Raw genomic sequence first — 24,867 nt, forward strand, 5'->3', positions numbered from 1 at the left:
AACTGCTAGTTAATTGACAATGCTACAATGTTGCCGCCTCCCCATATGGCATATGAATAGCAAGTAGCCATGTTATCTCTACTGTGTTGTTTTGGGTTTTTCTTAATCTGTACTTTCCATTTGTATATTTATAAAAAGATTTTAATTTCACTACAATTTTTCGGGACGTAGTTATGAAAATTCAGATTGCTCCTATGTGATAAAACTTGTTGGTTATATTTAATATTTGTCTGTAAGGTATGATTCTCTGAAAATGAATCCTTTAAAATAGCAGCAAACCTTTTATTAACCAGCCCCTAGGGGACCGGGAGTGTGCTGGTTAATCAAATATTCCGGTTGATCAAGAGGTCCACATAACCAATGTAAAATATGCACTCAGAACTAGAAATGTAATGCAGAGGGTATACACATCATTGTTATACTTTACTTACAGCATAAATCACTTAAATAATAATGCAACTTTGTCTTAAATAAAACTCACCAGCAGAGAGCCTTCTCACTTGCATCCTCAACTGACTGCTCAGACATCACAAACGTCCAATATTTTACATATAAGATTTGCTTGTTTATCAAGATTTTGGGTTCATAAGGTATCAGTTAAAATAAAGTTTGCTGAACTTCCTTGAAATATTTATTTACTTTTAGAATTGTCTTGTCTCTTATGGCATCCTTTTTTACTCCTGATGTTTTTAACCTGCAGAGCTGGCCTATGTGCACATGACTATTACCATACAGTATGCAAATGCATTATTGTCCTCTGGAACACTGCATACTATCCCAATTGATGAACAAAACTGTACTAAAATTTAAATGCGTCTCTATGTTGCCTGTGAGTTGGTGCGGCTTGAATGAGCCAAGAGGATGTGATTGAGGTAGAAGTAACTGAGAGATAGAAATATGGAATTTGAAGTGGGGACAGGTAAGTATGCTTAGATAGGAACAGGGAGCAAAGACTGGTTCAAAGGTAGCATGGATAATGTTTACTTTTTTTCAACTAGTTTACATTGTAAATCTATATAAAATGTTCCATATGTTCAATAAGTTGTTTATTTTTCAAAAGTTGACTATGACTAATTCTCCTGCTCCTTGGAAGCTGCCTGACCTGCTGCGCTTTTCCAGCAACACATTTTTCAGCTATGAATAATTAAGTTTGAATTGACATGTAAACAACCAAAAATGAAGTTGATGCACTTTTGCCATAACATTAGAATTATATGTAGCATGTAATAACATTTCATTGGGAGAAAGTGAGGACTGCAGATGCTGGAGATCAGAGCTGAAAATGTGTTGCTGTAAGAGCGCAGCAGGTCAGGCAGCATCCAAGGAGCAGGAGAATCGACGTTTCAGGCATGAGCCCTTCTTCAGGAAAAATAACATTTCATTCCCTATATAAGATAGGGTGGCTAGTTTAAAAACATTTCTATTTCAGTTGCTACAAGCTGGATTTATAGCCAAACATGTTGTTAGTTTCACGTCATGCCTGCTTTCTGCTGTATGGCCTGAGATCAAACCTAAGGATCTTCCTGTTTCAATATGACTATAAATAGTGTAGTTATCAACTGAGCGATTAGATATACCTAGAACTGTCCAGTTTTTGTAACTAGATGGAATTTGTAATTGTATAAGGTTCTGTGTTTAACATTGTTTGATATTTGCATCCAGTTAAAGTTCTGTCGTGTTTTTCAATTTATTTCCTTCCCATTCTTGCTGCACCCTGGCCTTTGATAACATTTTCCCAGAACATCTAACATTTGCTCTGACACTAAAGTACCCTCCTAAAGGGATATGATTTGGAGATGCTGGTGTTGGATTGCGGTATACAAAGTTAAAAATCTCACAACACCAGGTTATAGTCCAACAGGTTTAATTGGAAGCACACTAGCTTTTGGAGTGGCGCTCCAAAAGCTAGTGTGCTTCTAATTAAACCTGTTGGACTATAAACTGGTGTTGTGTGATTTTTAACCGAAAGGGATAAGCTGTCTTCATACCAATTCATACTTCTTTTTCCTCTCTAGATTCATTTTATTTTTAATTCCATTTACAGCTTTTGAGAAAATGTATTTTACAAATGGGGAATCCTGTAGTGGAAGGACCGTTAGGAAGTCCACCTTTTGAGAAACCCAGCATTGAACAGGTAAAGTGAATAAATTTATCTCCAATCTTACATTGAGCTTTACAAATCCACTGATATTGATTCTGCATGGTTGAAGTGCAAAGCCAACATTCTTGTGCTATCCACAGCAGAGGCCCTGCAGCAATGGGCATTGTTAAAAGTTTAGTTCTAAAACAACAATTTACACAAAGAACTGTGGGATGGGAGAGACCATTTGTGCTGAGACTTTAAAATGTAATCTAAGAGTCTGTTGGATGTTTCTTTTGAACTTTTTGTTCTTTAAATGTGTTACCTTAAATTCTTCTGATGTTACCATTTGCTCCTCAATATTTAATTCATGCCTTACTCCTCAGCTGTATAAGCATGGGGGAGATAATGGCATTGTGATAATGTCACTGTACTAGTAGTCTAAAGGTAAAAGCTGATATTCTGGTCACAAATCCCAGCATAACACCTGGTCGAATTTAAAGTCAATTAATAAATCTGTAATACAAAACTCCTTTCACAAGTGATGATCATGAAACTATCACTGCTTGTGTGGTCTAAAAACTCATTCAATGCTGTTTAGAGAAGGAAGTCTGTTTACTCAGTATGGCTAGGTACGCTAGACCCACAGTAATGTTTGACATTTAATTGCCCTCTGAAACAGCTCAGCAAGCCATTCATTTCAAGGACATGATGAGGATAATGTGTTGGACTGGGGTGGACAAAGTTAACAATCACACAACACCAGGTTATAGTCCAACAGGTTTATTTGGAAGAACAAGCTTTCGATGCACTGCTCCTTCATCAGCTGGTTGTGGAGTATAAAATCATAACATGCAGAATTTATAGCAAAAGCTTACAGTGCCATGAAACTGGAATGATATATTGAACAAACCTGGATTGTTGTTAAGTCTTTCTTCTTTTTGAATGAGTTGCAGGTTTTCATTAATATGTAAATCCCAGAACTACTTCTAAGTCACCGTCTTGTGATAACTTAAGGTTTTATAACAAAAGGTGACATCTCAGCTCAGACAATGCATTAAAGGTGTGAGGTCAGAGTCTGTCTGTATCACAATCTTGAGTCAGATTGGTTCTATTTCCAAAGTAGAATTTACAAAATATTACATGTATTGACTGCCTGCAGATTATGCATTTCAAGGATGATTAAGGAAGGACAACAAACCCTGGCTTTGGCAGTAATACCTACAATCAATTTTACAATTTTATAAAAGAGATGATAATAAACATGTTAACATTGTCACATGTCTTTTGGAAGCTGTGAGAAATAAAATTCCTGAGCACAATGTTTCATCTGTCTCTGGGGCCAGCAGGACAAGTAAGGAAGGTAATCATGGTACAGAGTAGATCAGAGTCGAAAAGTGGCAATGGAGTACAAAAATACAAAAATATGTCAGACCAGGAGTAGACTATTCATCCCTTGTTCTGTCATTTACTCTGATAAAGGATGAGTTGGAGTCCAATTATATTGACATGCTGTGACTCCATTGCACACAATACCCTTGCCTAACAAAATCTATTTTTTCCATTTTGAAAATTTCAATTGATCTACAGTCTTTTGGTAGACAGTCTCAGATCGCGGCTGTACTGATGCTTATTGATCAGCTCCCTATTTGTTTCAGGTGCTTAGTCCCTGTGATTACATTTGGGAATAAGCGAATATATTTGTAAAGATGTTCTTCGGGAGATTATGTAGTGAAGAATTCACATTAGAATGTAAAACATAAGTGGCCCTAAAATGTACACATAATTGACTTGTTTTATAAACGTAGGTTCATATTGTGTGTCTCAAACTGTCTGAGCAGAAGTACGTACCTAGGAAGTTTAGTTTCTAAATTACATTAGTCTTCATTTTTGCTATATAAAAACTGAAAGAACTGCAGATGTTGTAAATCAAAAATGAAACCAGAAATTGCTGGAAAAGCTCAGGTCTGGTAGTATCTGTGAAGGGAAATCAGAGTTGACATTTTAGGTTCAGTGACCCTTCCTCAGAACCAGATTGGAAACACTAACTCAGATTTCTCTTCTCAGATGTTGCCAGACCCACTGAGCTTTTCCAGCAATTTCTGTTTTTGTTTCACTTTCTCTAACCTCCTTGCCCCTTTTACTTGGGGTGTCGCGGTGGCTCAGTGGTTAGCACTACCATCTCACAGCGCTAGGGACCCAGGTTCAATTCCCACCTCAGGCGACTGTCTGTGTGGAGTTTGCACATTGTCCTTGTGTCTGCGTGGGTTTCCCCCCACAATCCAAAGCTGTGCAGGTCAGGTGAATTGATTGTGCTAAATTGCCCACAGTGTCAGGTGCATTAGTCAGAGGTAAATGTAGGGTAGGCGAATGGGTCTGGGTGGATTACCCTTTGGAGGGTCAGTGTGGACTTGTTGGGCCAAATGGCCTGTTTCCATACTGTAGGGGTTCTAATCTAATATGAGGTGGAGATTTGAAACTAAAAATTCAGATGAGAAGTACATTTTAATAATATAGATAAATGAAATTTCTAGAGTTTTGTATTGCTATAGTTAGGAATCAGAAATTATTTATTGCAGAATTTTCTCTTGAGTCTTGCAATTATATTGATACTAACATATAAGCGTTAGAGTACTTGTCTGAAACATTTCCTCTGCTGTTTTAGCAGAGGAATTAACCCATTTATTTTAAGCTGATTAATTCCTTCTCTAATGAGGAGGAGAGCTGATTTTCAGATGGATATGTTAATGTTTGTATAGTCATATTCCACAAGCAATGAGGTATTTAGTTTCTACAAGGTTTGGGGAAGGACTGGATTTTCCACATTGTTTACATTCTTCTTTCTGAATATAAAATAGTGAAGCTGTCCTTTTTTTTTGGATTAGATTCTCTACAGTATGGGAACAGGCCATTTGGCCCAACAATTCCACATCGACCCTCCAAACAGTAACCCAGCCAGACCCATTCCCCTACCCTATATTTACCCCTGACTATTGCACCTAACACTATGGGCAATTTAGTATGGCTAATTCACCTTTATTGTCCTTTCTTTGAGATCAGTTCCAGCACACAAACATTATGCTGTTCCCTAATTATGAACTGGCTTGAGTTGACATGTCAGTTAAAGGTGTAGTATTTATTTCTACATGTTCTTGCATGCTATATGGAGCTGTATGGGTTTATTTTTAATATGCACTTTACATTTGCTTTTCTTTCTAATTTAGGGAGTTAATAACTTTGTGCAGTACAAGTTTAGTCACCTTCCATCAAAAGAAAGGCAAACTATTTGTGAACTGTCCAAAATGTTTCTGAATCGAATCAACTACTGGCAGCTGGAAACTCCCTCACAACGGAGGCTTCGTTCACCAAATGATGATGGTGCTGGATACAAAGTTAATTATACAAGGTATTAGACAGGCCATTCACTGAGCATAAAACACCTGACTGAAGTGAGACTTGATGTCAACAATGCTCCAACTTTTAATTCCTTTAAACCTTTTGTGACCTTTTGGTACAGCATTTGTATTGTATCATAAACGTTTTTTTGAGTAAGATTTAGTAAGTGGGATAGTTTAGTGATGAGTCTGAGACTGTGGGTGAGGTCAAGGATTGCAGAAAGCCATGAGGGAATGAATGTATCTCATTACAAGATGCATTTAAATTCAGTTCACTGAAGTTCCATAAGTTTAAGGGGGAAAACAGAATTAACGTTTTTCATTCAATGATCTATCGTCAGCACGAAGGGACATTGGATTCAAAACGTTAACCCTGTTTTTTCCCTCTACAGATGTTAGAGTTCCTCCAACACTTTGTTTTAGTTTCAGATTTACAGCATCTGCAGTTTTTTGTTTTTGTTATCTACCAGTTTAATGGCATGCAGGAAGTGGAATTACTTGGACTAGACAAATTGAGAATGCTGTAATGTTAGAACTTATTGCTGTTGGGGATTGGAGATACCACAGCTTTTTGATAGGCATAAAGGCTGGGTTATGGACTAGGCCAAGTTTAGTATACATGAGCAGATAACTATGCATCTGACCAACAGAGATTCCAAATTTTAGTTCATCTGTTCTTTGAAAACTAAAGGTAATAGGATGAAACATTTCCATGCATTGAAATTTCTCACTGGATTATTTACAAACATGCATTAACTAGATCATAATGAATGACCACTAAGGATTACCACTCCCCCAATATAAAGTTACTATAGAGCGGGAATATCACGGTCATCATAATTAAAGAAATAATACTGTGGATGCTGGAAATTGCATTAGAAAAAGAAAATGCATCTGTGGAGGTTAAAAAAAGAGTCAAAATTTCAAGACCAGTAGGACTCTTCTTCAGTTAACTTTGTAACTCTATCCACAGATGCTCCCAGACCTGCTGAGTTTCTCCAGCACTTTCACTTTTCATTTTAGGTTCATCAATTGGACTAAGACATGTTTCTTAATTGGGAATCATGTTGCTTTCATTCCAACAGAGTTCTTTGTCATAGAGTCATAGAGATGTACAGCACAGAAACAAGCCCTTCAGTCCAACTCATCCATACCATCCAGATATCCTAAATTAATCTAGTTCCATTTGCCAGCATTTGGCCCATATCCCTCTGAACCCTTCCTATTCATAACATATGTACACTATATGTCATGATACCTTTTATAAGTTGTAATTGTATCAGCCTCCATCACTTGCTTTGGTAGTTCATTACATACATGCACCACCCTCTGCATAGGTCCCTTTTAAATCTTTTCCCCCCCTCACCTTAAATTTATGCACTCTCATTTTGGTCTCCCCTACCCTTAGGAAAGACCTTGACTATTCACTCTATCCATGCCCCTCATGATTTTATGAACCTCTATAAGGTCTTCCCTAACCTCTGACGCTTTAGAGAAAATAGCCCCAGCCTATTCAGCCTCTCCCTATAGCTCAAATCCTCTAACCCACCTTAACTGAAGATGAAGGAAGCTTGCAAGGATACCTACTGTTATGACCAGTCCCTTGGCAAGTTTTCCCAATTAAGGATTTTTCCATAAGGGATTACTCAAACTAATAAGCTCCTGGATGAAGTTTTCCTTTCTTTGTTCATTCATTCCCTTGCTTAATTCACAATAAGGTTAATTTAGAAAGGATCCCTTCCCATGTGGATGTTTTTCACCCAGACAAAATTGATTTATGTTTTAAAAGGAGACAATTTAATCCGGGTTTCTTGATTTAAAAACAGCCGAGTTTATTAGTTACGAAACATGAGAGGAAATTATAATGTACATAAGAACTAGGAGCAAGAGTAGCCCGTCAGGCCGTTAGAGCCTGCTCCGCCATTCAGTAAGATCATGGCTGATCTTGTCACGCACTCAGATCCACTGACGTGTGCTCTCACTGTATCCCTTAATTCCTTTATTGTTCAAAAAAAATCTACTTTAGCTTTAAAAATGTTTATTGAAGTAGTGTCAACTACTTTACTGGACAAGGAATTCCATAGATTAACAACCCTGAGTGAAGAAGTTCCTTCTCAATTCAGTCCTGAATCTGCTTCCTCTAATTTTGAGGCTATGCCCTCTTGTCCTACTTCACCTGCCAATGGAAACATCTTCTCTACTTCTATCTTATCTATTCCCTTCATAATTGTATATGTTTCAATAAGATCCCCCCTCAATCTTCTGAATTCTCATTAATATAATCCCAATCTACTCTGTGTCTCCTCAGAAGCCAATCCCCTCAACCCTGGAATTAATCTGGTGAACCTTCTGTGCACTGCCTCCAGTGCCAGTACATCCTTTCTCAAGTAAGGAGACCAAAACTGCACAGTATTCCAGATGTGGTCTCACCAGCATCTTGTACAGCTGCAACATAACCACCCTGCTTATAAACTCAACCCCTTTAGTAATAGATTAGATTACTTACAGTGTGGAAACAGGCCCTTCGGCCCAACAAGTCCACACCGACCCGCCGAAGCGCAACCCACCCATACCCCTACATTTACCCCTTACCTAACACTACGGGCAATTTAGCATGGCCAATTTACCTGACCTGCACATCTTTGGAATGTGGGAGGAAACCGGAGCATCCGGAGGAAACCCACGCAGGCACAGGGAGAGGCAGCAGTGCTAACCACTGTGCCACCGTGCCGCCCACAGTGAAGGACAAAATTCCATTTACCTTCCTAATTATTATTGTATCTGCAGATCAACCTTCTGTGATTCATATACAAGGACACCCAGGCCCCTCTGCACAGCAGCATACTGCAACTTTTTACCGTTCAAGTAATAATTCTTTTTACTATTACTCCTACCAAAATGTATAACTTCACATTTATTTACATTGTATTCCACCTGCCAGCCCTTTGCCCACTCACTCACTATATCTGTGTCTCTCTGCAAAGTTTCACAGTCCTCTTCACATTTTGCTCTGCCACTCATCTTAGTGTCATCGGCAAATCTTGCCACCGTACACTCCAAATCATCTATATAAATTGTTAAGAATTGCGGTCCCAACACCGATCCTGAGGCACACCACTAGTCACTTATTGCAAGCCAGAATAGCACTCATTTATCCCCACTCTTTGCTTCCTGTTAGTCAACCAATCCTCTATCCATGCCAATACTTTACCCGTAATGCCGCACATCCTTATCTTATGTAGCAGCCTCTTGTGCGGCACCTTGTCAAAGGCCTTTTAGAAATCTAGGTACACCACATCCACGGGGTCCCCATTGTTCACCTTGCTTGTAATGTCTTCTTAGAATTCCAAAAGATTTGTCAAGCATGAACCCATGCTGCGTTTGCCCAGCGGGACAATTTACATTGAGATGCCTTGCTATTTCATCCTTGATAATAGACTCTAGCATCTTCCCTATTATAAAGATTAAGCAAACCGGTCTATAATTCTCCATCTTTTGTCTACCTCCCTTTTTAAACAGTGGCATCACATTTGCTGTTTTCTAATCTGCTGGGACTGCACCAGAGTCCAGCGAATTTTGGAAAACTACCACCAGTGCCCCTGCTATTTCTCGCACCATCTCTTTTAGCATCCTGGAATGCATTCCATCATGGCCAGAAGACTTATCAATCCTTAGCTCCATTAGTGTGTCCAACACTTACCTATTCCGTAATAATGATTGTTTCCAGGTCTGCATCTACCTTTGTCTCTTTGTCAATTACTGCCATGTTATTAGTGTCCTCCACTGTGAAGACTGGTACAAATATACCTGTTTAATGCCTAGGCCACTTCATCATATCCCATTACTAAACTCCCCTTCTCATCCTCTAAAGGACCAATGTTTACTTTAGCCACTTTTTTTTTGTTTTATATATTTATGGAAACTTTTGCTCTGTCTTTATATTCTGTGCTAGTTTTTTTTCTCATGTTCTATCTTACATTATAGCTCTTTTTGTGGCTTTAAGTCGACCTTTAAAGTTTTCCTAATCTTCTAGATTCCTGCAGTTTTTGGCCACTATCTATGCCTTCTCTTTCACTTTGATAGCCTGCCTTATTTCCTTAGACACTCATGGCAGATTATCCCTTTTCTTTTAGTCCTTCCTTTTCACTGGAATATACTTTTGCTGAGCATTTTGAAAAATTGCTTTGAAAGTCCTCCACTGCTTGTCAACTGTCCCACCATACAATCTTTGTTTCCAGTCTACTTTAGCCAAGTCCTCCCTCATTCTATTGTAGTCCCCCTTGTTCAAGCACAGGACCCTAGAATTGGATTTTATCTTCACACTCTCCATCTGTATTCTAAATTCAACCATCTGTGGTCATGCCTTCCAAGGGGATCCCTGACTGAGGTCATTAGTTATTCCTGTCTCATTACACAGGACCAGATCTAGGATAGCTTGCTGCCTTGTTGGTTCCGGTACATACTGTTCAAGAAAACTATCACGGATACACTCAACAAACCCATCCTCAAGGCTACCCTGACTGAGCTGGTTCGACCAATCTATATGTAAATTAAAATCCCCCATGATAATTGGCATACCATTTTTATAGGCATTAGCTATTTCTTTATTTAGTGCCTGCCCCGATGTGATGTTATTATTTGGTGGCATATAGACTACGCTTATCAGTGATGTTTTCATCTTAGAATTTCTCACTTTTACGCAAATGGATTCAACCTCATTCTCCACAGAACTTATATCATCTCTACTATATAGGTTCTTTCCATGGAACCTATATCATCTATATGTAACATAATATACATAGCTTAGAAAGGAAAGGTGACGCTAAAAAAATGTTATGAAAAGATATAGCATCTGTCTTCAACTTCCATGAAGAGTAGACAATGGGAAGTTGTGAATGTTGTATTGGGTGATAACAGTAGGACTGATGTTGGTAAGTGAGGAGTTGATTTTGAGATGGTCAGCTGAAAGGCCTTCTTACATAGAACATAGAACATAGAACATTATAGCGCAGTGCAGGCCCTTCAGCCCTCGATGTTGCGCCAACCAGTCATACCAATCTGAAACCCATCTAACCTACACTATTCCATGTATGTCCATATGTTTGTCCAATAACAACTTGAATGCACTTAAAGTTGGCGAATCTACTACCATTGCAGGCAAAGCATTCCATACCCTTACTACTCTCTGAGTAAAGAAACTACCTCTGACATCTGTCCTATATCTATCACCCCTCAAGTTAAAGCTATGCCTCCTTGTGCTCGCTGTCACCATACTTGGAAAAAGGCTCTCCCTGTCCACCCTATCTAACCATCTGAGAATCTTATATGTCTCTATTAAGTCACCTCTCAACCTTCTTCTCTCCAACGAAAACAGCCTCAAGTCCCTCAGCCTTTCCTCGTAAGACCTCCCCTTCTTGACAGTGTTTTCTGGCTTCCAGCAAAGGGGAGGGAGAGAAAGATGTCCTTTGATTTTTATTAGCAGCACATGGAAAATGAGGAGTTTTCTGAGCTTTGATCCTCACAGCACTCACCAACACACTCTAGCAAACACATACCATGATGGAACTGACTTTTCATTCTTGTGCCTTCCCCATTCCAGGCCATAAATATGTTTCACCTATATTCTCTTTTCTCCAATCATGTTCACAATCTGAAATATCTCAAGGGTTTACAGTTTGGTTTGGAACATATTTCACCCTTTATCCTTGTCTCTGAAGCTTTTTCGAACTATCGTGTGTGACTTTGCACATTAACTCTTGAGGTTGAGGATAATCCACTCATTCCTTCAAAGCAGTCACTGAATTACATTGCCACGAATTTGAATTTTATTTTTCTGACTGTATATCCTTTTTTCAGATAAGCCACCTATAGTAATTAAAATGTCCATTCATGATCCAAAATTACAATTGGTGGTAATGACACTGCTTCAAGATTAAAGTTACTCTCTTTCGCCTAGCTAAAGACTTCTCAACATGAACAATAGTCATAAGCAGAATGCAGGTCCCATAAGGGCTGTTTGAACTTCATTGTTTTTTCAGGAAGTTCTTTTTAAAACCACAACATCCAGACGTCCTTGTAGTTCCCTAACACACTCACATCTCCACTTTGCTATTAACCAAACACATGTTTGGTCCCAGTCCCTTTACTACAGTGACTGTTTTGTGCCTCAAATTCATACTAACTTCCCATAGTCATTTCTGTAAATTGCCTTTCAACTCTTCCAATAGCCATTTAACATGGCATTTCTCTTTAACTAGTTAGCATAGCTTTTTTAGTTTTGCAGCAGATCAAAAAATCTCATTCATTAGGCATTCTGTCAGAAACATTCCGACATATGACAGAAATTCAAAATGGCAAATAATCAACTTAGGTCTTAAAATAAAATGTGTAGATGGTGGATGGTCTATTTTTATTGTTCCCACTGAGGGTGCATGTCGAACACCACGATAAGACAGTAAGCAAATTAAAGGATGAAACACACTATTTAGAAACACAGAAAATAGGAGCAAGAGAGATCCATTCAGCCCATTGATCCAACTCTGACATTCAGCGTGATCAGGACTAATCTTTATCTTAACACAGTAGCTCCTATTTGCTCCTCCTACTCTTTGACACTCTTAGCCACTAGAAATTTATCTTTTTCTTTCTTAAATTCCGACATCCTTCCTACTTGATGTTAGGCTAACTGCTTTGTTTTTTTCTCGTTTTCTCCTTGTCTCCTTTTAAAAATAGTGGAGTTAAATTTGATATCTTTCAATCTGCTGGGACAAGAATAATGAGCCTTAAAATGATTTGGGCTGTTGGCCAAATCTCAAAGTGCTTAAATTGAGGTTCAGATGATATGCTGCCACCTTTAGTATCTCCCTGGAGACTCAACTGTTCCATCAGACAAGAGCGATACAACCATAATTCCAATTTTTAGAAAGGGTGACAGTGCAGATCTGGCCTCTTCATTTTGGTTACAGCTAAGATGCTCAAAGTTGTCATTAGGAATGCCCTAATGCCCTATGAACATTGAAACAATATTTGAATACCTGAAGAACTTTCAGAAAAACAGATCACCCTTCTAGCAGGTTTGGTAACTTGGGATAAATTGATAGAACTTTCAGAAAGCCCTTCCTCTGGTGTCACTCAAGAGGATTCTCTATTGGCCATAGAATTTCACAATGAAGATTTAGAACAGGGGTGGGGATCTGCGGCTGTGGCCTTTTGAATGAATCCAGATTTTACAACATGCACGAAAAATGCTTTCTTGCTTTTCAACCACTTATTGCTGCGAACCTACATTCTCCTACTTAACCAAACTCAAGACGCCCTTAAGGTCACAAATGACAGATACCCATCTAGGGGATCAGCTAAAACTGCAGATCTCCATGCTGCAACCAAATATTCAAATGTTTTCCTACAAGAAGCAGTTATAACAAAGTCATTAAAAGGTTAGTTAACTTTAGAATTAACATTTTTTTTCTTTTTTTTAGTTTGTTAGTACATAGTAGTTAGATTTTTACATAATGTGAATTTTGAAGAATATATAATTGAAGTTTCTTGGATGCGGCCTTATTAGATTACAACTAACATAATGCGGCCTTCCAACATGAAAAAGTTCCCCATCTGTGGTTTAGAAGGTATTATTTGGAACCTTGGGTTCAAAAGTTCAGATTTTTTTTAGCTTTCAGTTCTGTGACTTGTGCTTAATGACTAGATAAGCTATCTGGTGAGATAGTTGTTAAAGTATTTATTGTTAAGTTTTCATGGCCCAGAGAAAGAGAGGCCAAAGGTCAGAACAAGATTAACTTCAGAAAAAACATCTAAACCAGTAGATGTGCTGTTTAGTTGCCTCAAAGAAATAAAAATAACTGGGAAACGCTTCAATCCTTAAAATCAGTGAGAAATGTCAGTGAGTTATCCTTTGCTTCTGTATTTTGGGAGAGACAGAAAGAATCACCCCTATGAATATGCAGAAATCCACTAAAACATTTTCAAAATTAGAGTGAAGATAAGAGTGATACTTCACTAGGATTAAGTGTCATTGGGAGAATTTTTCAGTTTGGGAATATTTGTGGAGCATCCTTATTTGGTCAGAGGTTTTTTAAAACCACCATTCGTAACTGGATGTGATATGATTGCAGAGCTTGGATCTGAACTGTTATATGTGGAATCGCTTAACTCACCATTTCACTTGCCGCATATGGTGTTTAGTGCAGAAGTAGTCGTGTGCTGTCGCTTCTCCAGGTAATGCCTCAGTTTTAGGTCTACCCAGTGCTGCTTCTAGTCCTCTGGCTTGATGATAATGTTAGAGTGGGAAAAATGCCGTGTCTTGATCATGTATATTGACAGCCTTTAGTGAATATGAACAGCGACTGACTGAATTGTAATAACAAAACTTATGGTCTATTAAACATGTTTCACTCTGCGATGTAACTTGTCCAGTATTAAAATCCACCTGAATCATAAGAATTTACATTTTATTTATAACTCTAAGCAGAACTTTTTTGTTGTTAGACTTTTGCTTTTTTTTGTTAATTATTCAGATGCAAGTATTGGGGAATGATCTCAGCAAGTTTGTGCATGACACTAGCACATGTGCAAATGATACGATTGTAAAGAATGGCTTGGCTGCAGAACATTAATCCCAATATTTTGGGGAATAAACCCCAATAGAAAACAAACATAAAATCAGTAATGCAAGACTGGAATTTAGATTTGATTATTGCTCGCTCTGTGAAGCCATGAAGTTATAGCCAAAACGTTCCAGGGTGTATTTAAAGTATAGTTCATTAAAAAGACTTGTATTTAGACAAGTCCCTGTTTAGGTTTCAAATAGTGGACTCATGCATAGGGATTTGGAGAAATGGATAGGGCATAGAGTAGTACCTCTTGATTAACTCCCATGAGAATTTGATAGTAACTAGATTTGACACCAAATGACTTTGCATGAACTTTTGAGGACATTCAGAAGTATTAATCAGTTGTGGTGTAGAGGTATTCCAGTGTCAAGGAGTTCTTGTTTGTTAACTGTTAAACATCCTGAGATACTTTGATTGCCATTGATTGTAATTGAATTTGTTCTTTTTGCACCAATAGCCTTCTGTAAGAGGGCTAAACTATGCAGATTGACTGCTAAAACCCACGGTATCAGACATAAACAGACTCCTCTGTGTTTTAAATAGAAGCAAGGATGCTGGAAATCTGAAACAAAACACAGAAAATGCTGGAGGAACTGAGCAAGTCTGGCAGCATCTGTGGAGAGAAAAACGGAGTTAACATTTCAAGTCTGATTTGACTTGTCTAAACATTACTAAATATAGACATAAGTTAAATAAATATTCAGGTGCATGAAAGTTTTTGAAAGGACAGGCAGGAAGCAAAGCATGGTGGAGTAACATTGTTAGAACAGGATGGATTAAATCCCATGGAAAGAAATGCATATAGGTGGATGTAAGAAATAACAAGGGGAAGACGACTTTGGTAAGAATAGTCTACAGAATTCCTAACAGTAGCTATTCAGTAGGACAGAGGATAAATCAGGAGATAATGAGGGATGGAAAAAATAGTACATTAACTATGGGTGACTTTAATTTTCAGGTAGATTGGGATTTTCAGATTGGCAGAATAGCCACAAGAAAGAATTCATAGTATGTGTTGGGGACAATTTCCTAGAATAATATGTTGGGAATGCAACCAGGGATTAAATTATTTTGGATCTGGTGATATTTAATGAGGAAAGATTAATGAATGATGTCAAAGTAAAAGATCACCAAGGAAATATGACCATAATATGGTAGAATTTAGCATTCAGTTTGAGAGAGAGGAATGTGAGTCAGAAACAGCTGTGCTAAACTTAAGTAAGGATAATTCCAAAGGAACGCAGGCAAAGCTGGCTATAGTGGAATGGGAAGGAGTTTAGCAGTGAAGGTGGTTGAGGAAAAATGGGAGGCATTAAAGAAAATATTTCATGGCTAATAGCAAAGATATATTCCAGTGAGAAAGAAGAATTCAAGTAAGGGGATAAGCCAACTATGGTTAACAAGGGAAGTTAAGGATAGCATCAAACTGAAAGAAAAATCATACAATGTGGCAAAGCTTAGGTGTAGACATAGAAAAAGGTGCACCACCATTCAATACAATTATGGCTGATCATGCAATTTCACTATCCCATTCCCTATACCCCTTGATCTCTTTAGCTGCAAGGGCCATATCCACCTCCACCTTGAATATATCTAAAAGACTGGTCTCAACAGCTTGCTGTGGGAGAGAATTCCACAGGTTCACAAATCTCTTGAGTGAAGAAAGTCTTCCTCATCTCAGTCCTGAATGGCTCACCGCTTATTCTTAGACTGTGACCCCCTTGTTAGTCATAGAGTCAGAGAGATGTACAGCACGGAAACAGACCCTTCGATCCATGCCAACCAGATATTCTAACCTAATCTAGTTCCATTTGCCAGCACTTGGCCCATATCCCTGTAAAGCCTTCCTATTCATATACCCATCCAGATGCCTTTTAAATGTTGTAATTGTACCAGCCTTCACCACTTCCTCTGGTAGCTCATTCCATACACGCACCACCCTCTGCGTGAAACATTTGCCCCTTAGGTCCCTTTTATATCTTTCCCCTCTCACCCTAAACATATGCCCTCTAGTTCTGAATAAGGTCACCACACATCCTCCGATGCTCCAGGGAAAACAGCCCCAGCCTATTCACATCTCCCTATAGCTCAAATCCTCCAGCCTTGCAACATTCTTGTAAATTGTTTCTGAACCCTTTCAAGTTTCACAACATTCTTCCAATAAGAAGGAGACCAGAATTGCACACAATATTCCAAAAGTGGCCTAACTAATGTCCTGTACAGCTGCAACATGACCTCCCAACTCCTATATTCAATGCACTGACCAGTAAAGGAAAGCATACCAAATGCCTTCTACAGTATCCTATCTACCTGCAACTCTACTTGAAAGGGTTCAGAAACTTGAAAGGGTTCAGAAAAGCCAGTTCTGTATCACATGGCTAGTTCTTCCTGTATTTCATGAGATGTAACCTTGCTAACCAGTCTCCCATGAGGAATCTTGTCAAATGCCTTAGTGAAGTTTCTATAGATCACGTTTACTGCTCTGCCCTCATCAATCCTCTTTGTTCTTTCCTCAAAAAACTCAGTTAATGTCATGATTTCCCACACACAAAGCCATGTTGACTTTCCTTCATTGGTCCTTGCCCTTCCAAATGCATGTAAATCCTGTCCCCCAGGATTCCATCCAACAACTTGCCCACCACTGATGTCAGGCTCACTGGTCCATCGTTCCCTGTCTTTTCCTTATCACCTTTCTTAAATAGTGGCACCACGGTAACCAACCTCCAGTTTTCCAGCACCTCACCTGTGATTATTGATGATACAAATATCTTAGCAAGGGGCCCAGCACTTCCCTCACTTCCCACAGAGTTCTAGGATACACCTGATCAGATCCTGGAGATTTATCCACTTTTATGCGTTTCAAAACATCCAACACTCCTCCGTAATATGGACATTTTTCAAGATGTCACCATCTATTTCCCACATTCCATATCTCTCCATGTTCTTCTCCTCAGTGAACACTGATGCAAAATACTTGTTTAGTATCTCTCCCATCTCCTGCGGCTCCACACATAGGCTTCTGGACTTTGGCAACACTGGTGACATTCTTCCCACTTCTATCCTGTCTAGTCCCATCAGAATTTTTCATTCCCTCTCATTCTTCTAAATTCCAGTAAATATAAACTCAGTCAGTCTAGTCTTTCCTCATATGTCAGAGCTGTCATCTTGGGAATCTTCACTGGACTCGCTTAATAGCAAGAATGACCAAAACTGCACTCAATACTCAAGGTGTGGCCTCACCAAGGCCCTGTATAACTGCAGCAAGACATCCTTACTCTGATGCGCAAATTCTCTCGATATGCAGGAGCGCATGCCATTAGCTTTCCTCCTTGCCTGCTGCATCTGCACTCACATCTTCAATGACAGTTCCACCATGACACCCTGGTCTCATTGCACCTCACCTTTTCCTAAACTTAAGCACAGAGGGTTGGTGGCAGTTAACCTACCCAAAGCTTCTCAATCCTATCATCATATTTTGATCGAATAAAATGCTTCTTTTATGTCAAAGGCAGTCACTCCCTACTCATCTCTGGGGTTCAGTTCTTTTGTCCATGTTTAAACAAGACTATAAGGTGATCAAGAACTGAGTGACTCTGCTGAACTCAAGCTGAGCATCTTTGAGTAGGCTGTTGCTGAGCAAGTACCATTTGATAGCTCCTTTTTCCAACTCTAGTGGTAGTTTGGCAAACCTCATCCCCTGGATCAAATATATTTGGTTGCAGTGTTAAAGTTAAACTGTTGTGTCTTAGGAAATGAATGTGAGTATTAGCACAGCCCCAAGCATCTTCCATGCACAGCGAAACAGCCAACCAACTCAAGACTGCTGCCACTGAGGTTTACAAGTACATGTATTATATAATATCACCAAGCAAAAATGAACAATGGGTAATTGCATACTATGTTCAGCTGTATATGCCTACATATAACCAAGTATTTGAAGTGCTGTTTTAGCATGCACATAAATTACAAGATGATTACTATTATACGCATTATTATACGCATTATTATACCTATTATTATACCCACTTTTGCACAGCTAGTGTCTGAAAGACTGCAAAGTTTCCAACAGCTAGGATCCACTCTGAAAATTGATGTTGTGAAATGACAAATTCTGCAACAATCGCTGAAAAGCAAGTCTTGCATAATAGTGTTCTGGTTGCAAATGAGGAGAACACTGAGGTTGGAATCTTTTCCTATTTGCTTATAGAATTGTATTGAAATAGAGATTGGAAAGACCTCATGGTTGCAACCTGCAAATTTTGAACATTTAGCAATCTAGCCACTCCATATATGTCTTGGTCCTATCATGCTGTTACCAGTTTTTGTAGTGAAGGAGATGAACTGGCTCATGCAAATAAAAGAATTTGATTAATTCCTGTACACATTTACATAGCAAGGATGGCTGTATGGTTTGTAGCATTGTCTGCATTGTGAGTAAAAAATCATCTCTAACTATGAAAGCTAAGAGCTCTGAAGGAGCTTGACTGCAGATATGGTTGGAGCATGTAACATTAGTCTGTCGTGATATTGTCCATAATTCTCTTGCACAGATGGAGTTCTATCCATCTCTGCTCATAGATTGTAATATGGGGCTAGCAGTGGTTCAATGGCATATGTTTATTGCTCCCCTTTGTATTTCTCTGGATAAAGAAGAAATCCTGTGGGGGAAGACGTTTTGGGATGGTTGAAATTTTTGAAGAAAAATGACAATGTACACAGCAATTTAGAATTTTCAGACTTGAAAAAAGCTGTATGAAGGGTGATCTTACAAGTTTTCAGGATAGACCAAGGATTGGAAAAGAAAAATTTAAATTATTGGTTTCAATTAAATTGTGAGCTTGTGATACAAATTGAATCTAATAAAAGATAAATTCAGGGTTGATATCACAAATTTATTCTGCAAGTAAAGACTGATAAATCTGTGGTTTGGTGTAGCCAAGACAAAAGCCTAAAATCTTAAAAACAACAATTCAGCCTGAATCTTATTTTTATTTTGACTAAGTCTGAGTTGTACATGTTTTTCAAGGCTTTGTCAAACGTAGGGTCAAGCAAGATTCTCAACGTATCTTACTAAGCTTGCCTTATTAATTGCTGATCATGCCCCATGGAGTCTTTCACAAGTGATTTCTGCACAATCTACCCCTTGCCACGTTCCATTTCAGAAAACTCGTCGTCAGTGGTTATCCCCGTGCTTACCAGCATCGCTTGTGCCCATGTCATTTTTAAAAGCGTGCAGTAACTTGGAACTCTGCTAGATCAGGTGGTGCAGACGTGGGACTTACTCCTCTCTCAGGACCACCAGTGGGGGCCATAACACCAACATGCCAGTCTGGTCTGAGGCTGTGATCCAGGTTAAAGAAGTCTGGAGGAATGCCCAGAGGTGTAGGAAGGAAATCAGACTGTTTCACATTTTTCTCTCCTGATTCCTCACATTCTACAGTACAAACTTCCCACCATGCCTCGTGCTCCACCACACTCACAATTACCTACAACATCTTCCCCACTTGCTATCAACCACCCCAATCCTTGGCACCACTAATCCTGCATTCCCTCTGCATTGCGTATTCAGTCACATACCCATCTACAGCAACAGTGGTGCCCCCCCTCACTTTCACATAAATCATACCTCTTTCATTCCGCAAGAAAAAGAGCCCACAACGGTGCAGAAAGAGTCAAATTGGGTGGTGTGCTGCCTGTCATTTGGCTTCTTACCCCTTTTGAGAACAGGATCTTGACTTTGACTGCCCTGAGCAGGAGCTGAACTGCATGTGATGCTTCATTTGACTTACTGAGCAAAGGCTATCCTCCTTGACTTGACTGAGGCCAGCTGACAACAATGACAAGCTCCCTGGCTTTGTGTCTGCAGCGAATGACATGGGAAGACAGGGATTCTCCTGCACATCCTCCCACCTCATTTACTGCATCCGTTGCTCTCGATGTGGTCTCCTCTACATCGGGGAGACAGGATGCCAACTTGTGGAGAGGTTTAGGGAACATCTCTGGTCCGCACACAACAAACAACCCCATCTCCTGTGGCCGACCACTTCAACACCCCCTCATACTGCCCCAACAACATGCAAATCCTGCCCCTCCACTGCCAAATCAAAGCCACCCACCACCTCATCTTCCACCTTGGGACCCTGGTTGTACACCCTCGGGACTACAACCACATGGCATCAACGTTGACTTCACCAGTTTCCAATTCTACCTACCCCCCCACCTCATCCCAGATCCAACCCTCCAACTCTGCACCGCCCTCTTAACGTGACCTACCTGTCCATCTTCCTTCCCACCTATCCGCTCCACCCTCCCCACTGACCTATCACAATCACACCTACCTTTCCCTTAACCCCCCCCCAACCCCCACTCCCATTTATTTCTCAGCCCCCTTCCTCCTCCACATTCCTAATGAAGGGTTTAATACCCAAAACATCAACTCTCCTGCTCCTTGGATGCTGTCTGATCCACTGTGCTTTTTCCAGCACCACAAGTTTTGACTTTTGGCAAGACAGAAGTAATATGAGCCCTCTGGTTGAGGGAACAAAGTGCACAAAGGCAAGGCAATGCAAAACAGGAATGTTGTGAGCTTTCAGGGAGCTTCAAAGTAAATGAGTACTATGATAGCGAGCAGAGTCCAGAGATGCAGTCAAGCCCAGTACATGAATTGGATGCATGTCACTGATTGCAAAGTGTTTCCCATTGTACCATTACAATGATGGTTGCTGGTATAGTATTAAAGTGCAGAAACATACTGAAGTGGATCAGAGGTGTCCAATGAGGGTTCTTAGAGGCTGGCACATGTCCGTCACCTACGTCCATGTGCATGTTGCTGGTGTTCATGGACCACACCCTGAGAATTTGATGCCTAATGTCCAATGTAGAGATCGTTTGGAGTAAGGGGTGAGCTGAATCTGCTGGCTGCTCCACGTGACTTCCTTATTAGGTTTCCTCGACTTGAGCTTGTTTAGTGTGTTTAGTGAGATGGAAGGCTGAATACTAATGAGGAAAATTTAGCCATCAACAAGTATTTAGCAAGCAATTATGACCATCATTTCTGCTTAGAGGAAATCCTGCCACTCCGCTTGTGAAAAGAACAAAAGATGATATGAGTTGCTGACATCAAGATAGGCCTTGTCGCCCGATGCATATCCCATATCGCTCAGACCCCTATAAGACATGGTCCTTAAATAATGAAAATGGGATTTTTTGGATTGATAAGTTACAATGTGCCAAGTGGTCTTCCTGAACCATCTCCCCCAAATTACCAGAGAAACTCGTAAACTTCAGAGTTAATGGTAAAATCAATGTTCCAGAAATGATCTTCCATCTAGAGTAAACAGGGAGATTCATTTTACATGGGTTGTATTTTGCTTTATGAAAGGAACTTTCTGCATTGAATAAATTTCAAAGAATATATGACACAAAAATAGATAATTCAGCCCAACCGTTCCACCTAGATTTTGGCCTCAGTCAAGCCATTTCAGCATCAGAAATGCATAAAGAAAATGGGCGTCCAGAGTCATAAGCATGACGTATAAGCGAACCATATTGAATTCTAACACAGATTCAGATATATCACTACTTTACCAAGAATGCCAATGCTTAGATCATATCATATTTTAAGTATTTGAACATGGAAAAATAAGACTTGTATTTCTATTACATACTTACTTGAACTCAATTATAAATCTGTTAATTCTTTTCAGATGGTTGTGTTATTGTAATGTTCCTCAGTTCTGTGATAGTCTCCCACGACATGAAACCACCCAGGTTTTTGGCAGGACGTTGCTCCGCTCTGTTTTTACTGTCATGAGGCGCCAGTTACTGGAGAAATCCAGGCAGGAGAAAGATAAGCTACCATTAGAAAAACAAACATTGATCCTTACCCATTTTCCAAAGTAAGTATTTAAAACATCTACACTCTGATGTGTTGAATGTTCTTCCATCATGTTGTTTTATGTCGTGTCTCTGTATGTGAATTAGAAAATAAATTAAAGTTCTTATTAGACATTTTGTTCCATTTAAATGATTGCATTAAGAAAAGCTATCATATCATCTTGGACACAAGGCAAGACTTAGCATCACTAATTTAGATAGTTTGCAATTTTATAAACATAAAACAGAAAGAAAGAATTCCCATTTATAGAGCATAGAACTTGACCTTAGGCTGAGCCATGAAGTACTTCTGAAATGTAGTTATGGTAAAGTGAGTGGAAAAATGAAAGAGCATGGCCTTGACATTTCTGCACTCGGTAAGATTTAAATAAAACTTAATTTAAACATTGCTAAAGTCTTATAATCATTGGTACTAGGTTGCAAGAAATCAGAATTGGGAATAGAACAGCAATTTACACAGCATGAAAAGAGGGTGCTGATTTGCAGGGCCATCATCAACAGTAAAATTTTGATATGTGCAAGTTTACATATGAGAAAATGGCTAGGATGCTATTCATGAGGTTGCTAATAAAGTTGGGTCTTGTAGCACGTGAAACAATAAGAATCCCACATGTATATCACTCAGTGAACATTTCTTTTGGTAGATTGTAATAGTGAATCCATTGGCAGATTTCTCAACTAATAAATGTAGTAGAGGAAGGTAGTTTAATTGCTCCTATGGCACATTTTGTCAAAATGGTAAATTTGAGCACAGGATGACAGTTACTAAGCTAAGAAATTCTTTGATGTCTCTGTGGATTCAAATTATCACAAATGTGTTTTCTAGAAGTATGCAAAAGGTAGAAACTTAATAGTTATTCCATTGAGGACATGCTTCACAAATCCCATGGAGACACCACCTATTTACATGAAATTGATGTTGAAACTGAACTGCACTGCACAAGTTGCTAAGCACATGAAATCATTGAAAATAGATTTCAATATGGATAACACATCTCCATTGAAGAGACATAATGATAGTGCAATTTGTCCCCCAAATAAATTCTATATAGAACCATTGTTAAGCACAGCATGCATTTTGTTAATGTAGAGTCAAAAAGTGTGGAGCTGGAAAAGCATAACCAATCAGGCAGCATTCGAGGAAGAGGATAGTCGACGTTTTGAGCTCTTCATCAGGAATGGTGGGGGGGGGGGAGCGTGGCGGCTGGCAGGGCCAAGGGGGCTGAGAGGTAAATGGGAGGGATGTGGCGCTGGGGGGATAGTAGTTAGGAATGCGATAGGTAGATGGAGGTGGAGGGTGATGGTGATAGGTCGGAGGGGAGGATGGAACAGATAGGTGGGAAAGAACTTGGACAGGTAGGAGAAGTTCAAGAGGGCATTGCCAAGTTGGAGGGTTGGATCTGGGATAAGGTATAGGGAGAGGAGATGAGGAAACTAGTGAAATCGACATTGATTCCATGTGGTTGGAGGGTCCCAAGATGGAAGATGAGGTGTTCTTCCTCCAGGAATCGGGTAGTTAGGATTTGGCGGTGGAGGAGGCCCAGGACTTGCATGCTCAAAACATCGACTCTCCTGCTCCTCAGATGCCTGACCTGCTAAGCTTTTCCAGCGCCACATCTTTTGACTCAGATCTCCAGCATCTGCAGTCCTCGCTTTCTCCTTTTGGTAATGTAGTTATGTTTATTGAGTTTGAATATTCCAGTCCCTTTTCTCAGGCTTACGTAGATGTTTATTAAATTTCACCTTAAGATCACTCAATCTTACTAGACATTTGCATTGCAGATGTAGATCTGTTAGTTTACTAGAAATACCACAACATGCATGAACTGGACTTAATTTGGCAGGGAGGTAGGATTTGGGGCAGAGCTCATTTCTGCTGGACACATTTTAAACAGTGAGGTAGCTCATTTTAAACCACTCAAAGAGATAAGAGCATGAAAGTAGAAGTCGCCATAATCGTAGACGGTGATAACTTCTTTCTCATTAGAGAGAGATGACTGGTGCTGAACTTAATCTAAGGGTTATCACACATCTGGTGAAAGGAGTGTTTGAGAAGGTAGAGCTTTCAAGGTGACTTTAGCCAGTACAGGAATTAAATCCATCCTGTTATGATATTAGAAGAGGGGTTGAGGATGGGATTTACGGGAGTTGCTGATAAAGAATGGGAATTGGTCCAGAGAATATTGCATCTGGAAGTTATAAAGGCACGTGGGTAGAGAACATCATTCCAAAGATTTTAGATGATGCATATGCTTGGAAATGTGTTTAAACAATGAGGAAAATAGGAACAGTTTTCAGGAGGGGACAGACTGATGAAATGAGTAGATCGATGCATGTCAATGAAATCTGGTGCAGAGAAGTGTGAAATAATACATTTTGATAGGGGAACAGGCAGGAGATGGTTTCATTTAGTTTATACTATTTAAATGCAATACGGGAACAAAGAGACCCGAGTGATTCACAAACAACTAATTTTTAAAAGTTTGTTAAGATATTAGAAAATCATTATGGTTATAAACATCTCCAAATAGAAAGTCACAACAGTTTGCACAAAAGATAGTAATGCATTTTTTTAATGTTATAGATTCCTTTCAATGTTAGAGGAAGAAGTGTATAGCCACAACTCTCCTATATGGGATTTAGACTTCATGGTGTCCTGTGGCAACATCCAACTAGGAATACAACAAGGTCAGCAACGTTTCAATTCTGAAACAGAGTTGGGAACTTTATATCAAAGTTTCCAAAAAGGGTATATTAAACTTTCAAAACACAGTTTTTTTTTCTTTTAGCACTGATTTTCCTACAGTGCTTTTTATAACTAACATGAATATATTACACAAGTACATTATAACACCTGAGCTAAAATTAA

General features: G+C 39.3%; 1 protein-coding gene across 5 annotated transcripts in view; it reads left to right on the plus strand.

Moving 5' to 3' along the window:
- kat2b (K(lysine) acetyltransferase 2B) overlaps positions 1–24,867 on the plus strand; it is a 74,633-nt gene that overhangs the window by 20,474 nt on the left and 29,292 nt on the right. For all 5 annotated transcript variants that reach the window (XM_043690216.2, XM_043690215.2, XM_043690218.2 and 2 more), the window contains exons 4-7: positions 2,045–2,134; positions 5,305–5,486; positions 21,809–22,000; positions 24,583–24,686. In XM_043690216.2, coding sequence (XP_043546151.2) covers positions 2,045–2,134; positions 5,305–5,486; positions 21,809–22,000; positions 24,583–24,686 — 568 coding nt within the window. The remainder of the gene's footprint in view (positions 1–2,044; positions 2,135–5,304; positions 5,487–21,808; positions 22,001–24,582; positions 24,687–24,867) is intronic.

This window comes from Chiloscyllium plagiosum, unplaced genomic scaffold (genome assembly GCF_037043375.1).
Source record: "Chiloscyllium plagiosum isolate Xiang-an unplaced genomic scaffold, Cpla_swu_hap1 HiC_scaffold_5, whole genome shotgun sequence".
Lineage (NCBI taxonomy): Eukaryota > Metazoa > Chordata > Chondrichthyes > Orectolobiformes > Hemiscylliidae > Chiloscyllium > Chiloscyllium plagiosum.